The sequence below is a fragment of the Rhinichthys klamathensis genome, unplaced genomic scaffold (assembly GCF_029890125.1).
Source record: "Rhinichthys klamathensis goyatoka isolate OS25496 unplaced genomic scaffold, OSU_Roscu_1.1 h1tg000010l_1, whole genome shotgun sequence".
NCBI classification, from domain to species: Eukaryota; Metazoa; Chordata; class Actinopteri; order Cypriniformes; family Leuciscidae; genus Rhinichthys; species Rhinichthys klamathensis.
Window position 1 is genome coordinate 182,352 of NW_026606563.1, and position 14,074 is coordinate 196,425.

General features: G+C 39.5%; 1 protein-coding gene across 2 annotated transcripts in view; it reads right to left on the reverse strand.

Annotated features, from left to right (window-relative positions):
• Nucleotides 1-920: 920 nt before the first annotated feature.
• The window catches only part of gp9 (glycoprotein IX (platelet)), a 158,444-nt gene continuing 145,290 nt past the window's right edge, over nucleotides 921-14,074 (reverse strand). Inside the window, exons 1-2 of one of the 2 annotated variants that reach the window (XM_056261237.1) lie at nucleotides 7,470-7,599; nucleotides 921-1,781 (exon numbers count right to left, since the gene is read on the reverse strand). In XM_056261237.1, the coding sequence (XP_056117212.1) occupies nucleotides 1,087-1,781; nucleotides 7,470-7,527 (753 nt within the window). In that variant the 5' untranslated portion in view covers nucleotides 7,528-7,599 and the 3' untranslated portion in view covers nucleotides 921-1,086. Of the gene's footprint in view, nucleotides 1,782-7,469; nucleotides 7,600-14,074 lie in introns of those variants that run through there. The other variant, XM_056261245.1, reaches the window with a different exon arrangement.

Genomic DNA, 14,074 nt, shown 5'->3' on the forward strand with positions numbered 1-14,074 from the left:
TCTTCTCGGTTACAGGTTAAGGAACCACTGGCATTATTGGAGATTGACTGAGTGTTGTTCGGGACAGGCTAGCACCCAACAACTCAGATCTGCGACCTGGAAGGTCACGACGTGCCTAACTTTAGGGTCCGAGTGTCAGCTGCATAATCGATGGAGATATGCTTCAGTCTATCTGTGTGGAAAATTACTATGTTTATCTATTTCTTAGCCAATGAGAATCATTCAACCGGAAGCAAGGACGTAGCTTAGACCTTGATGAAGGGTATAACTGCTGTGATCTTTGTAACTGTAACGGGGCGGCCTACGAACTCCTTGTGAGTCTTGAAGCTGACTTCTACGAACACTCTTCTTGTTCGGCCTTCAGTTTGCAAATGCCAGGAATATTCTCCACAACAGAGCGAATTGCATCTCGTGTCTCCATATCCGCGGTCGTTTTCGATTTCCCCAATCTTAAACTCGGCGCTTAGCGTCTACGTCACGGCTCTCAGCCCGCCCTCTGTTCGTTGATTGGCCGGCTGTTTTCAGGCCGGAGGAAAAACTGAGAGACATGACGATGTCTCAGACTGAGTACAGAAGCGAACTGAAATAGAGCGGAAGTACGAAGTCTGACGTAGTCAGGCTATCTAGTTGCCAAAACTAGTCCATAAATCTAACAATATTATTATAGCTTTTATTTTTATATTTGTTTTCATTTTAATTTTAGTTTAATTATTTTTAATTTCATTAATTTTGTTGTGTTGTTGTTATGTTATGGTTTTTTATTAATAAAATATGTATATGTTTTGTTTTTTTAATTAATTTTTATTTCAGTTATAGTTATATTAGTGCTTGTCTTGGCAAATAGCAAAAATAAAATAAGTTTTTCCCTTCCCAGTTAATGTTTATTTCATCAGAGGTTGTTTTCTTTTCTTTTCTTTTTTACCACAGTACACTGACTAAAATCCACCTTACAGAGCAAAAGTGTAAGTAACTGGCAGGATTTACAATTTCTAATATCTCAGTCCATGTTACAAATCATATCAAAGCACAGTTGCAGTATGCCACTGCACACAAGCAAGTGAAGGGATTAGTGTAGAGTTCAGTTTCTCATGGTACTTTAATCTTAATGTTGTGTTGCTTGTGCAGGACGTCCAGTATCTGAGGGAGGATGTCCATGTTGAGTAAAGGCTTGTCCATGTCATCCCCAATACTGCATCTCACCCTCGCCCTGTGCTTGGGTTTGAGCGATCGAAGAGATTCGGCCTCAAATCCAATGTGTCTCTCATCAATGCCCAAAATAAAGGTCGAGTTTCTTGCGAGTTGCACGCACCACAGCAGCAAACCAATGAGAAAGCAGAGCATTGAGCATACGGTGGTGTTATAAAGCCACTCGGAGCAGGACTCAGAGGCACAGGAGCGCAGATCGGCATCCGTGAGCTCAGCGATGGACCTGTGGGCCAGTTCTGGAGGACTGGCACACACCGGACTCCCAGAGACCGCTTTATTCCTCTGAAGCCACTGTCTTAGGTACAGGATCCTGCAGTCGCAGTGGAAGGGGTTCCCGGAGAGATTGAGCAGCTGCAGGCCGGTGAGCATGTCGAAGTTCCCTGGAGATACGGCCGTGAGGAGGTTATCCTGCAGAAGGAGATCTGTGGTGCTGGCATGAAGCGGAGGGAGCATTCTCAGGCCCTGCGAGCTGCAGTTCACACGCACACCTTTATACGGGACAGCCGTGCACCGACAGGAGTCACAGCTGACATGTGCGAACACTGAGCTCAGGACCAGAGAAAACAGCATCCTGTCTGTGGAGGAAACACACACATCTTCAGATGTGTACATATTCAAATGCATTAAGATTATTCTAACTACTGTTCCTAAAATCCTACAAGTCTTGAGTAGTTTCTGACATTCATTTGTCTTTGGTAGGGTTGGGTATCGGTTGGGTTTTATCCGATACCAGTACCTACTCGGTATTTTTTAAACGGTTCCGGTGCCTAAACGGTTCTTGAAACGGTACTTAAGAAAACGAAACCGCACACACTTTATCAAAAAATAATACCCTTTTATTTACAGGGCCAAACTGGACACAATATTAACTTAAATCTTTAAACAATATAAATACAAATAATAATAAAACCAATATAAAATAAAAATTCACATTTACATAATATCAAATAAAACAATATTGTATCAAACAATGTAATAATACTGGAGATTAATAGAGATTACTAGCAGGCAGAGCTGCCAACTCTCACGCATTGACCGTGAGACTCACGCAATTGACCCTTTTCACACGCTCTCACGCCACACATGCATTTTCTCACGCAGAAAAAAATTGCGGACAAAGAGGACACTGACACCGACAGACAAGGTTACTTTTGATATGGAACAAATCCACAGCTGTCAGATTCTGTCAATATTTTTATGAGATTCACACAATAAATAACGTTTTGGCTCTTTGAAATGTGACAGATCGCTGTAGCGCGTCAGTTCAAACGGCACGTGATACAGCAGCCTACAAATCCACTGCTTCTTAGCTACGCAGCGTTGAGTGAACCTATGAAAGAGAACATCTCTGGTTACTGGTGTAACCTATGTTCTCTCAATAGGGAACGAGACGCTGCAAAGCTCCTTGCGCTGCCGACCAGCTTCCTTTTTCGGCAAAGAAATCTGAGGAGCAGATGGCGCGTGCGCGCCAACATAATATGACGGCGTAAGTGCGTAGAGGCGGCGCCCGCGCCATCAGCCAATGAATTGGCTTGATTCTATATGGATTCAGACTATCGGCACACCCAGAGGGCGTTCTGACACATAATTTTACACGTGAAATGCAGCCAAACCTTGCGAGCAAGAGGGCGCATGCGAGACAGAAGAGACTGTGCGTGTGTGTGTGTGTGTGTGCCTAATTAAGTCAGGCACCGAAATCAGGCACCGAAATTGTCGTTCTTATTCGGTCTGGTTACTACCGTTTACGTCGGAACCGGTTCCCTATTGGCACCGAGTTTCGCTACCCAACCCTAGTCTTTGGGTACATAACCTCATATTTACTGATAACACTCTACACGGTAAAAAATTGCTGTAAAAGAACGGCCAAATTTTGACAGTAACATGCTGTTTTCCAGTAAAACAGCAATATACCGTAGGAAAAAATGCATTCTGGGTGATATATGTAGTTTTTGAGAAAATACCCTACAGGATTATACTTTGAATTAACAGCGCTCAAAGTCAACACTCATTTGCTGTGCTCCCAATCACACCCTATACCCTCATTCACTATTCCCTACATTAGTTCACTATATAGTCTACTTGACGAAGTGAATAATTTCATAGTTAATTCAGTTATATTTCAAAGTTAACTCAGACACTGATGAACACCTGCTGTTAACAAGAAGAATCACTGAAGGAAAGAGAAACAAGAAGAACAGAAAAAAAGATGAAATCAACTGAAGATATAAGACATTAAGTCTCTGAAGATCTCAGCAGAGGAGGATTATCAACTCCACAAACAGCATTACCAGCTTAACTTATTACTAACCAGGCTGACTTTATTTCTGTCAGACGTTTACAGAAGTTCTTATTAAAAGGTGACAGAGGGTTAGGTGTCTTTTTATTTGCATTTGATGTTACCATGATGGTGATCAGTGTTTGCTTTAGTTGGGCTCTTGACCCTTGACTTTTGAACATTAGCTTTTCTTTGGCTGTTGTTGCTGTGTCTTTAAAATACATTTGCTATTGCAAAAAAGCTGAAAGAAAACAGGATTAGATGACAGTGACTATTTGTTAATGGTCACAATCATCATCTAGTGGCCCATTGCACTGATCTCTTTTATTGTATAATGTATTTATATGGGTGATGTTTTGTATTTTTGATTATGGTATCACCGTGATTTTACAAATCGGGATCTATCGTAGTTTTGACAACCAGAAAACATGAAGGATTATAAAAAGTTTCTGCTCAGAACAGTTTGAACACAGACATTAAGAATCGGCGTATGAATCCCAACAATGGTGACAATCAAAAAAGTTTCATGCTGTAATGCATGCTGGGTACCAGCATAGTACAAAAATCGTGCATGACTCCCAGCATGCATTGCGGCATGAATAAATTATGCAGCTGAATTGTCTGGTTATTTTCTTTAATGTTTACTTTTTGCTTTTATTTTTGCTGTTGGTTTTGTGTTGACTTTAAGTAGTGTGTTTTGTGATGTTCAGATTTGATGTTATCTTTTTTGTTGATTGTCACCATTGTTGAGATTCATTGGCTGATTCTTGATGTCTGTGTGTGTCTAACTGAAGCCATAGTTCAAAATCTTTTAGTGAATGATGAGTTCAGCAACACCTGATTTCATTTTCATTGGCTTTGTTTCTGCCACAACAAATGTGTCTTAAAAAACACAGCTACAGCAGCCAGAGAAAAACTAATGTTAAAGTCAAGGGTCAAGAGCCCAACTATAGCAAACACTGATCTCCATAATGGCAACGCCAAATGAAACAAAACAACATCTAAACCTCTGTTAATTCTCAATGAGAATTTCTGTAACGTATATGAAAAAATAAATAGTCAATCTGGTCAGTAATAAGTGAAGCTAGTAATGCTAGTATTTTATTTTTTTTAGAGTTGTTTAATCCTCCTCTGCTGATATCTTGAGAGATTTAATGTCTTCTGTGGCTGAAGTCAGTTATAGTTCTTGTGTTTCGCTTTTTTATCTTCTTGTTGTTCCTCTGTCCTTCGTTGATTCATTTTGTTAACATCAGGTGTTCATCACTAATGCTCAATCATCAGTTAATTAATCACTGAAGGACAGAGGAACAACAAGAAGATAAAAAAGCGAAACACAAGAACTATAACTGACTTCAGCCACAGAAGACATTAAATCTCTCAAGATATCAGCAGAGGAGGATTAAACAACTCTAAAAAAGTTATAGTTCTTTTTTTTCGCTTTTTTGTCTTCTTGTTGTTCCTCTGTCCTTCATTGATTCATTTTGTTAACATCAGGTGTTCATCACTAATGCTCAATCATCAGTTAATTAATCACTGAATTATATCATTAACTTCAACACTGCTTCTGTGTTACTCCAACACTGTAGCGTGGACACACAAGTGTTCATTTAAAACTGAAGATTTTGCAGTGGTAAAAGGGTTAAATGTGTCAAATAAAAAAAAAAACAGAGCGAAGCGTAATTTAACGGTAATCAACTGTAAATTAATTTACGGCATAAAACTGTAGAAAAACAGCAATTTACTGGCAACCACAGCTGTCAGTAGATTACCGTAAAATCAAGGAAAAACAGTAATATTCTGTTAAAACTTAACAGTCACATACTAAACAAAAGAAGTTAATTTCCCTGAAATATTAGTAAACATTTATAGAAAAAAGGTATGCAAAGTCAATAACTGATAAGGAGAGTAAATATTAAACTGAAGTGTTTTATGTGTTTTGCACAGGATGACACAGTACAATGGTGACCCACAAAACTCATTCATTAAACTAACAGATCTCTCCTATCTAGTAACTTCACAGTACTATCAGTATAAATACTAGTTTTTAAACTCGAACTGTTTGAAGCAATCGGTTTCCCAAATTATATGAGTTACCTTCCATGGTATTTTTACGGTAACATACTGTAAAAAAGGAGGGCTCTATTTTAACGGTAAAGGGCTGTAAATTAACAGTACATTGCTGGCAACCACAGCTGCCAGTAGATTACTGTTATTTTACAGTGCAATTTTTAGGTTCATTAGTTAACTACTTACCGTAAGTTAACATGAAAGAACAATACTTCTACAGCATTTATTAATCTTAGTTAATATTAATTTCAACATTTAAATAAATCCAAGATAACAGATAAAACAATAATTATTAATACAATTACCTAAAACAATCAATGACAAATGTTCAGTGTAATAAATAAATCCCGTATTTGGGGCATGTGTATTTTTATACTGATAAATTGAACAGTTTAGCTAAATGCTAACATTAAACTCTACTGAAATCACTTGTGATTTGCGTGAGTATGACAGAAAATAACTTCAACCTAACCTTAAGTGTGTAGAAACAAGCAGATATGTCTTGTTCATTAATGCACAACAGTGGAATTGGGGCAGCAGGATCGGCACTACACACTTTTTACTAAACATGTATCTTGTCTGACATTGGAGACTACTGTACACCGACCTGAGATTCATTCTCCCGGATACTGCTTCAGAAATCGTGATGTCTGTTTTCTATTAGCTAATTAGAGTTAAAAGTTACTTTGGCAAATTTCTAAATGAAACTCTTTTGATCTAATCAGTAAAATAAGTTTGCAAAATGTCCTGAAATTGTTTGTGATTGGGTTTGATACATTCTGTCAGTTCACTCACACACTGATATGCACAACTCCCCGTAATTACTGTACATTTAGCATGATTTGCACAACTAATATGCACCAAAATGGCCTTTAAAATGTTAAAATTGAAAAACATTTTGGAAGAGTTCAAATCAGCACTTTATCTTTCTCAACATTTTATTGTAAACTTTTGTTGTTGTTTGTCACAGATGTTTTCCATAGAGCTTAACTTGTGTTGAATTTGAATTGGAGTTCAATAATAAAGAACAACAATAAAACAAAACAAATATTACAAAAAAGAGATCAGTATGTAAAGTAGCACTGTCTATCAGTGATGTTGAAGAGGTCAAACATTATAAAGGGTGCTGACGAGGACTGTGGCCACGCGCTGTCTAGTGTGCTTGTGCCGTGCTGACACTAACTATATCGGCTCATTTATAACAGGTATATGAGCTCTATGACAGATATGGTTTAAAAAATAAAAGTCATGGAAATGTAGCCCTCAGTGTTTATTGACAGTTTAAGAGATACAGATAAATATTGCCCTTATTAATTACAGTTATTAACAGACTAGTAAAACTTTCAGCATGAGTGAAAATGTGGAATTAGTGTGGAAAATACCGCAATTGAGACGAAAATTTGAGACAAGTGACAGGTGATAAACTAAATCGATGTTTAAGAACCTGAATTAGCCGCGTGTGTGGTGTTAAAAACATCGAAGCTAAAAAGCTAACAGGCCCATGATCACCCCGCTCGTGTTAACGTCATCTGACCACTTTCAGTCAGACATCAGCTGTAAGAAGAGCATTTCATGGTATATTATCAATAAGAATTCAAATCAGAATCATTTTTAAAATGCTTTTATTATTAATTTAGTGAGAATGTGATGTTAATATATAGTGACAGATATTGGGTTGAAACTGTTATCAAACTAATTCATGAAACGATGATAAAAAGAGCAATAAGACAAAGTGCATACAGTTATAAATGCTGATGTGAATATATACTAATTTGTAATTTTCATGGATCTAGCCTTTAAGCAGAAGTGCCCAATTCAGCACTCTATAACAACATACTGTACCTTATTTGAACACTTCAGTCACACTGTAAAAAAGTGTAAGTAGGCAGACTTGTGTCTGCATAATGGCTGTAGGACTTACCTTTCAGCATGTGTGGGGCTGTCTGATTATCATCTTGGCTGTAGGCGGAGAGGAACATCCACGTGTCTTCTTTCAAGCGTTTCTGTATGTTATAATGGGTATAACTGGTGCTGTAAACCTTTAACCACTGGAAATGTTTTTCCCATGTCTGATATTCTCTTGCCCAATGAGAGCCCTGGGATCATGTCAGGGTCATGTGATCGTCATGCTGTGTGAGCAGGGGATAACACTATCTGCCCAGAGCACATTAGACATGGCCTGCGTGTTTATATCTGCAGCGGGTACATGCCACAGCAAAAGTGACTTTCAGTACATGACTCTCATTACATTTCATACTAATTATTACTTACATTTACTAAAAAGCTACAACCCCTAATAAATGTAAATATATCAAGGTATGTATAAAATATAATTTAAATGTGATCATGATGGACTACGGCTGGGTTTCCCAAATGAGGGTTTGTGCGGGAACTGCAGGGCTTCATGAGTTGATGAAAAGTAGTTATTATTTTAATCAAATGTAACATTAAAATAAACAAATGGAGCTGCACAATTACTTAAAATAAAACTGAAGAAGTGAGATATTGCCACGTTTTGCCTGTTTAGTTTGATTCTTTGCATTTAGTTTATTTGCTTCAGAGTGCATTTACACGACAACAATGTCCCAACGATTCCCCGTTCACACTGATCCGCGAAAACAATTAAAAATGGTTTATATTCTGTGTTTGGTCTTCATTCTGTATTCTGCTGCCAGGCCAGTAGTTGGCGATGTCACTGTGTAAAGAGACACTACGCACCTGTAGACTGAACATGTAACATGACGTCCTCTTTCACAAATTCACATTCCCTTTCGAATGGGCGCTTGCACTGCGTCCGAAGACACTTTGGGGAAAAGTGTATAAACACAAAATAGCACACTTAACTCCAGAGGGATGATGTTGTGTGATGAGGGCGCTGTGATTTTTTCAATTTGTTGATTTGTAAGCAGGATCGAGCATTGAGTTTTGTTGGCCTCCTCTTGCTTCAGAGAGTCGTTCTGCCCTCTTGAACTGTCTAGGAGGCAAGTGTTCTGTCCTCTTGGGCCGCCTTGGTGAACGGTCTTTGAGTAGACCCGTCTCAGGCCCTATTAGATAATATTGGCCCAGAGACTTCGAGTCATGCAGGGTTGAGCATGAGGGTTTCAGCTCCCCTGGGGTTTCTCAGGGGTTGAACCAGATCCCCCTACTGTAGTGACCGGTGAGGAGAACTTAATTTCTTCTTTGCCAGTATTCCCTTAGTGTAATGCCTGTCAGGGAGACTGGCATCACCAGACCTTGGGCTCTGCCCTGGCTCTGTTTGCTCACCCAGTAAGGGTTCTTCCTCCATTTAGGATGTCCTGCCTGTAGATGAAGGCAGGGACGCAGCCGACCCCCCTGGAGGTAAAGGAAGGGACCATCTTGGTGGTGGTTGGGGAGGATGTTGGGGAGGATGGAGGTAATTGGCAGCGTCAGTATCTGCGAACTCAGACAAATGTAAGTACCAATCTTTTATACTGTGAGTGTTAGCACATGATTGGATATAAGTGAGGTATATGTGACGCACTGATTGAGTCTTCCTGGCAGAACTTACACTAAAGCTTTCATTGACTGGTAAAACCGGTACCATTTTTGTTCTATAACTCTTTTGCTTTGTTAAAATAAAATAAAAAGTTTGGTACAATGGACTGCTATTGAGGTGGATACGGTAAGGTATGGTATGGTATGGTAAGATTAGCACAGGTTAGCTGGTGTGGTAGGTGAGGTTTAAGGCTGGGTTAAGGTAATGAGGTGGATACGGGTAAGGTAAGGTAAGGTATGGTAAGGTTAGCACAGGTTTGCTGATGTGGGTAGGTGAGGTTTAAGGCTGGGTTAAGGTATTGAGGTGGATACGGGTAAGGTAACGTAAGGTAAGGTATGGTAAGGTAAGGTATGGCAAGGTTAGCACAGGTTAGCTGGTGTGGTAGGTGAGGTTTAAGGCTGGGTTAAGGTATTGAGGTGGATACGGGTAAGGTAAGGTAAGGTAAGGTAAGGTATGGTAAGGTTAGCACAGGTTTGCTGGTGTGGGTAGGTGAGGTTTAAGGCTGGGTTAAGGTATTGAGGTGGATACGGGTAAGGTAAGGTAAGGTAAGGTATGGTAAGGTAAGGTATGGTAAGGTTAGCACAGGTTTGCTGGTGTGGGTAGGTGAGGTTTAAGGCTGGGTTAAGGTATTGAGGTGGAATACGGGTAAGGTAATGTAAGGTATGGTAAGGTTAGCACAGGTTTGCTGGTGTGGGTAGGTGAGGTTTAAGGCTGGGTTAAGGTATTGAGGTGGAATACGGGTAAGGTAAGGTAAGGTAAGGTAAGGTAAGGTATGGTAAGGTTAGCACAGGTTTGCTGGTGTGGGTAGGTGAGGTTTAAGGCTGGGTTAAGGTATTGAGGTGGATACGGGTAAGGTAAGGTATGGTAAGGTTAGCACAGGTTTGCTGGTGTGGGTAGGTGAGGTTTAAGGCTGGGTTAAGGTATTGAGGTGGATACGGGTAAGGTAAGGTAAGGTATGATAAGGTAAGGTATGGTAAGGTTAGCACAGGTTTGCTGGTGTGGGTAGGTGAGGTTTAAGGCTGGGTTAAGGTATTGAGGTGGATACGGGTAAGGTATGGTAAGGTATGGTAAGGTTAGCACAGGTTAGCTGGTGTGGGTAGGTGAAGTTTAAGGCTGGGTTAAGGTATTGAGGTGGATACGGGTAAGGTATGGTAAGGTATGGTAAGGTATGGTAAGGTTAGCACAGGTTAGCTGGTGTGGGTAGGTGAGGTTTAAGGGTGGGTTAAGGTATTGAGGTGGATACGGGTAAGGTAAGGTAAGGTAAGGTATGGTAAGGTAAGGTATGGTAAGGTTAGCACAGGTTAGCTGGTGTGGGTAGGTGAGGTTTAAGGGTGGGTTAAGGTATTGAGGTGGATACGGTAAGGTAAGGTATGGTAAGGTAAGGTATGGTAAGGTTAGCACAGGTTAGTTGGTGTGGTAGGTGAGGTTTAAGGCTGGGTTAAGGTATTGAGGTGGATACGGTAAGGTAAGGTATGGTAAGGTTAGCACAGGTTAGTTGGTGTGGTAGGTGAGGTTTAAGGCTGGGTTAAGGTATTGAGGTGGATACGGTAAGGTATGGTAAGGTTAGCACAGGTTAGTTGGTGTGGTAGGTGAGGTTTAAGGCTGGGTTAAGGTATTCAACAGTGTAATTATAGTAGATGTCATTACATAAACTTTCCAACATTTTTATGGATAGAATTTCAAAAGTTTGAGGGTTTTAACCTTTGAAAGTGAAGATTTTATGACATAAATATTTGTATTGTCACTTGTAGAGTTTGTTGATTCTTGTAAAGAGTGAACCCAGCTGAGAGAATGAGCCGTCTTTGCTCTCTCTGTCTGGATGTCTCCAGTAGCAATATTACACAGTGTCGTATGACATGAAGTCATAGCTCATCAAATCACAATATATAACAAAATAAAATTTTGGCCAAGTCATACAGCTCTGTAGTCTATATATAAATGATTTTAAAATAAAAACACAACATCGTATATTCATTTTATTTTATGCTCTGAATGTCGTCACAGTTTGAGTTTTACATTGACTGTACACTGACATAGATAACCATTACATAAAAAAAAAAATCTCAAATTACAAGCATTCTCTGTTCTACAACAACTAAATAAACCCGAAATGCCCGTTTCTGTTAGCCGTTTTTGGGAGTGTTTGATGTGGACGGTGATGATAGCAGCCTGTGAGGAGAGAAACAGACAGACAGGACACTGGACACACTATAGACACAATGACTTACTGACGGGTCCCTAATATAATTATAACTGCTCAAATGTGTCTCTACATGGCCTAAGAGTGGGTGTTTCATGCCGTCAGTTGATTAATCACTGCAGTAACACACGACACAGTACTGAACCGCAACGACAGGGCGGACACGTGAGGGGATGCTGAGAGGAATGAAATATACAGTATAATAAGAAAGTGAGATAAAGAGTTCAGGCTGAGTGTTGTATTTGAACATTCAGTGCACATTGTTGAGGTCTCGCCTGTCAATCAGATTATTATTAAGTTATTAACATTTTATGCAGAAAAAAAATCTCTGGAAAGTGTGACACTGAAGTAATATAAATATAAAAGCTTTTAAATTTCCTGTTAAAGTCAACATGAAACGACGTTCACAAATCCATTTTACTTCCTTTTTTATTGTGAGTGAAGCAGGATATTAAACATGTGGGGACTTAGTGCAAGTATTTGTTTAAACTAAAAAGATTAAAAAGACTATTTATTTTTTCTTGAAATGAATGTGCACCAATGAATCGTGCACAACAAGACCAGGACCGTCTTCCGAAAGTAAACCGGCGAGTTCTGGTTTCATGTTGACTTTAAAACACCAGACTGAATATTGCACTCAAGAGATGTGATATGTTCAAAATAAAACCTAATGCTTTGGTTCGGGGGCATGAAAACATAATTACAAAACTGAAGTATTGTTCTTCAGTTTTCAGCTTATATATCTGATCAGAATGCATCTTTACAACAGCTTCGTTTCACAGACCAGACGTTATTTTCTCTAGATAAACATTCCTCTAAACATACAGACGCTTGCATAATATAGCAGAATATTCACCTGAAACAATCTCCTGGTTGTTTAAAAGTTAAATAAAAGAAAAACAAAAGTACTTTTTACATGATTGCACTTCATTGTCATGGTAACACTGGTTTATTTTCTATAATAAATAAACACCCAAAAACAACATCGAGAACAAATCACAGTTAAAGCCTAGCCGATCACTTAGACGTTGCATTGGATGAAAACACTGGTTTGATGAGGATCTACACGCCACTATGCTGAAGTAAGAGTGAAGATGCTTTAGCCCATCATGACCAACATATTGCACTTATGAAGAAACAAGACCCATCTTTAATAGATAGAAAAATAATCCAGTCTCTGGCCCTCAGAAGTCCTGTGCGTAACTCCACAGGAAAAGAAAAGTATGGGGGAAAATCCGAAAAGTTCTTTCCAGTTAAAGGCATGCAAGCTCCTCAAACCCTCGCTCTCCGTCTGTGAGACGCTGTATAGCAGCTCAAAGCTTCATCATACTGCATTTGTGCTTCAGAATCCCCTCGTATCGGATCCCAGTGGAAGTTTCTAGTAGCATTCTTCTTTAAATATGACTTTGACTCAAACAAGATATTGTTCTTAAAAAGTTCATTTTTTACAGTATTCTATAACATCGCTTTTTGCTTACAATGGTTTCAGTTGCACTACTGTACTATAATACTACACACACACACACACACACAGAGAGATGACTGGTGCAATGGCCATTGGCACGTTCATTTATGATTGTTAGACAACATATAGAGCTGTCATCTACAACAAATACAGCGTTAGAACATCTATCTGTCATTCTGCTAGTCTGAATGAATGTTAGTCTCAAAAACACAAGATTACAGGCAGACCTACTCTTCTACTGTGTGTGTTTATATGCTCTAGGGGGGAATCCAACCAAACCCATCCACAGCATCAAGAAAATACTGTGCATGAAGGCAACCAAGCCTACTTTAGGACCATTGAGATTATTTGTAGATTCATATAAGCATAATTTTGCACACTTCTTAAATTCTCAAACTAAATAAAAAACTAAATCCTATTAGAATTATATTACTACAATGTGAAAAACAATATTAGTTGAATTTAAAATGATTTATACAGCATGATAATATTTGTTTTACTAGTTTTATGTATGCTTTCATTTAAAAATTGTTATGAAGTAACACTTCATTTTGCTGGTCCACTTTAGACATTCTACTGACTATAAGTAGCTTTGCATGTGAATCCTGAACCGAACAGTCTACTAATACTCTAATGAGAGTTATTTGACATGTAGTTGCAAAGTTACTTATAGTTAGCAAAATGTTTAAAGTGGACCATCGAAATGAAGTGATACCAAAAAAGGAATAATAATAATTTTAAAATGCACTACAGTAATATTTTTTTTGTGCAAATTGTCATGAAAATATATGTCACAATGCAATAGATCTTAATGGTCCTTGATTTTCTTTAAGCAAAATATGATTTCTTAATTCTAATCTTGTGTCAGTCACCCGTGGGCAGAGCGCTGAAAGAGAGAGAGAGAGAGAGAGAGAGATGCTGTTGGTCGCTGCTCTCGCTCTGCTCAGGTCTGGCTGGTATGGCTCATTAAGTGTCCGTTTAAACGTTCGGCTCAGACCAGCGTCCTGATGGCGCTGATCCCGGCGTGTGCTGATGGGTGGAGCTCCAGGAGGAAGTGACATCACTGAGAGTGGTGTGCGTGAGGTGTAGGTTTAACAGATGTGGCGTGTGGTGGGGGGAGGGCAACACAGGGTGCTGGACCTGAGCACTGCCAGACAGTGACCCGAGGAGGAGGAGGAGGAGGAGGAAGTGACATCACTGAGAGTGGTGTGCGTGAGGTGTAGGTTTACCAGATGTGGCGTGTGGGGGGTGGGGGGGGGGAGGGCAACACAGGGTGCTGGACCTGAGCACTGCCAGACAGTGACCCGAGGAGGAGGAGGAAGTGACATCACTGAGAGTGGTGTG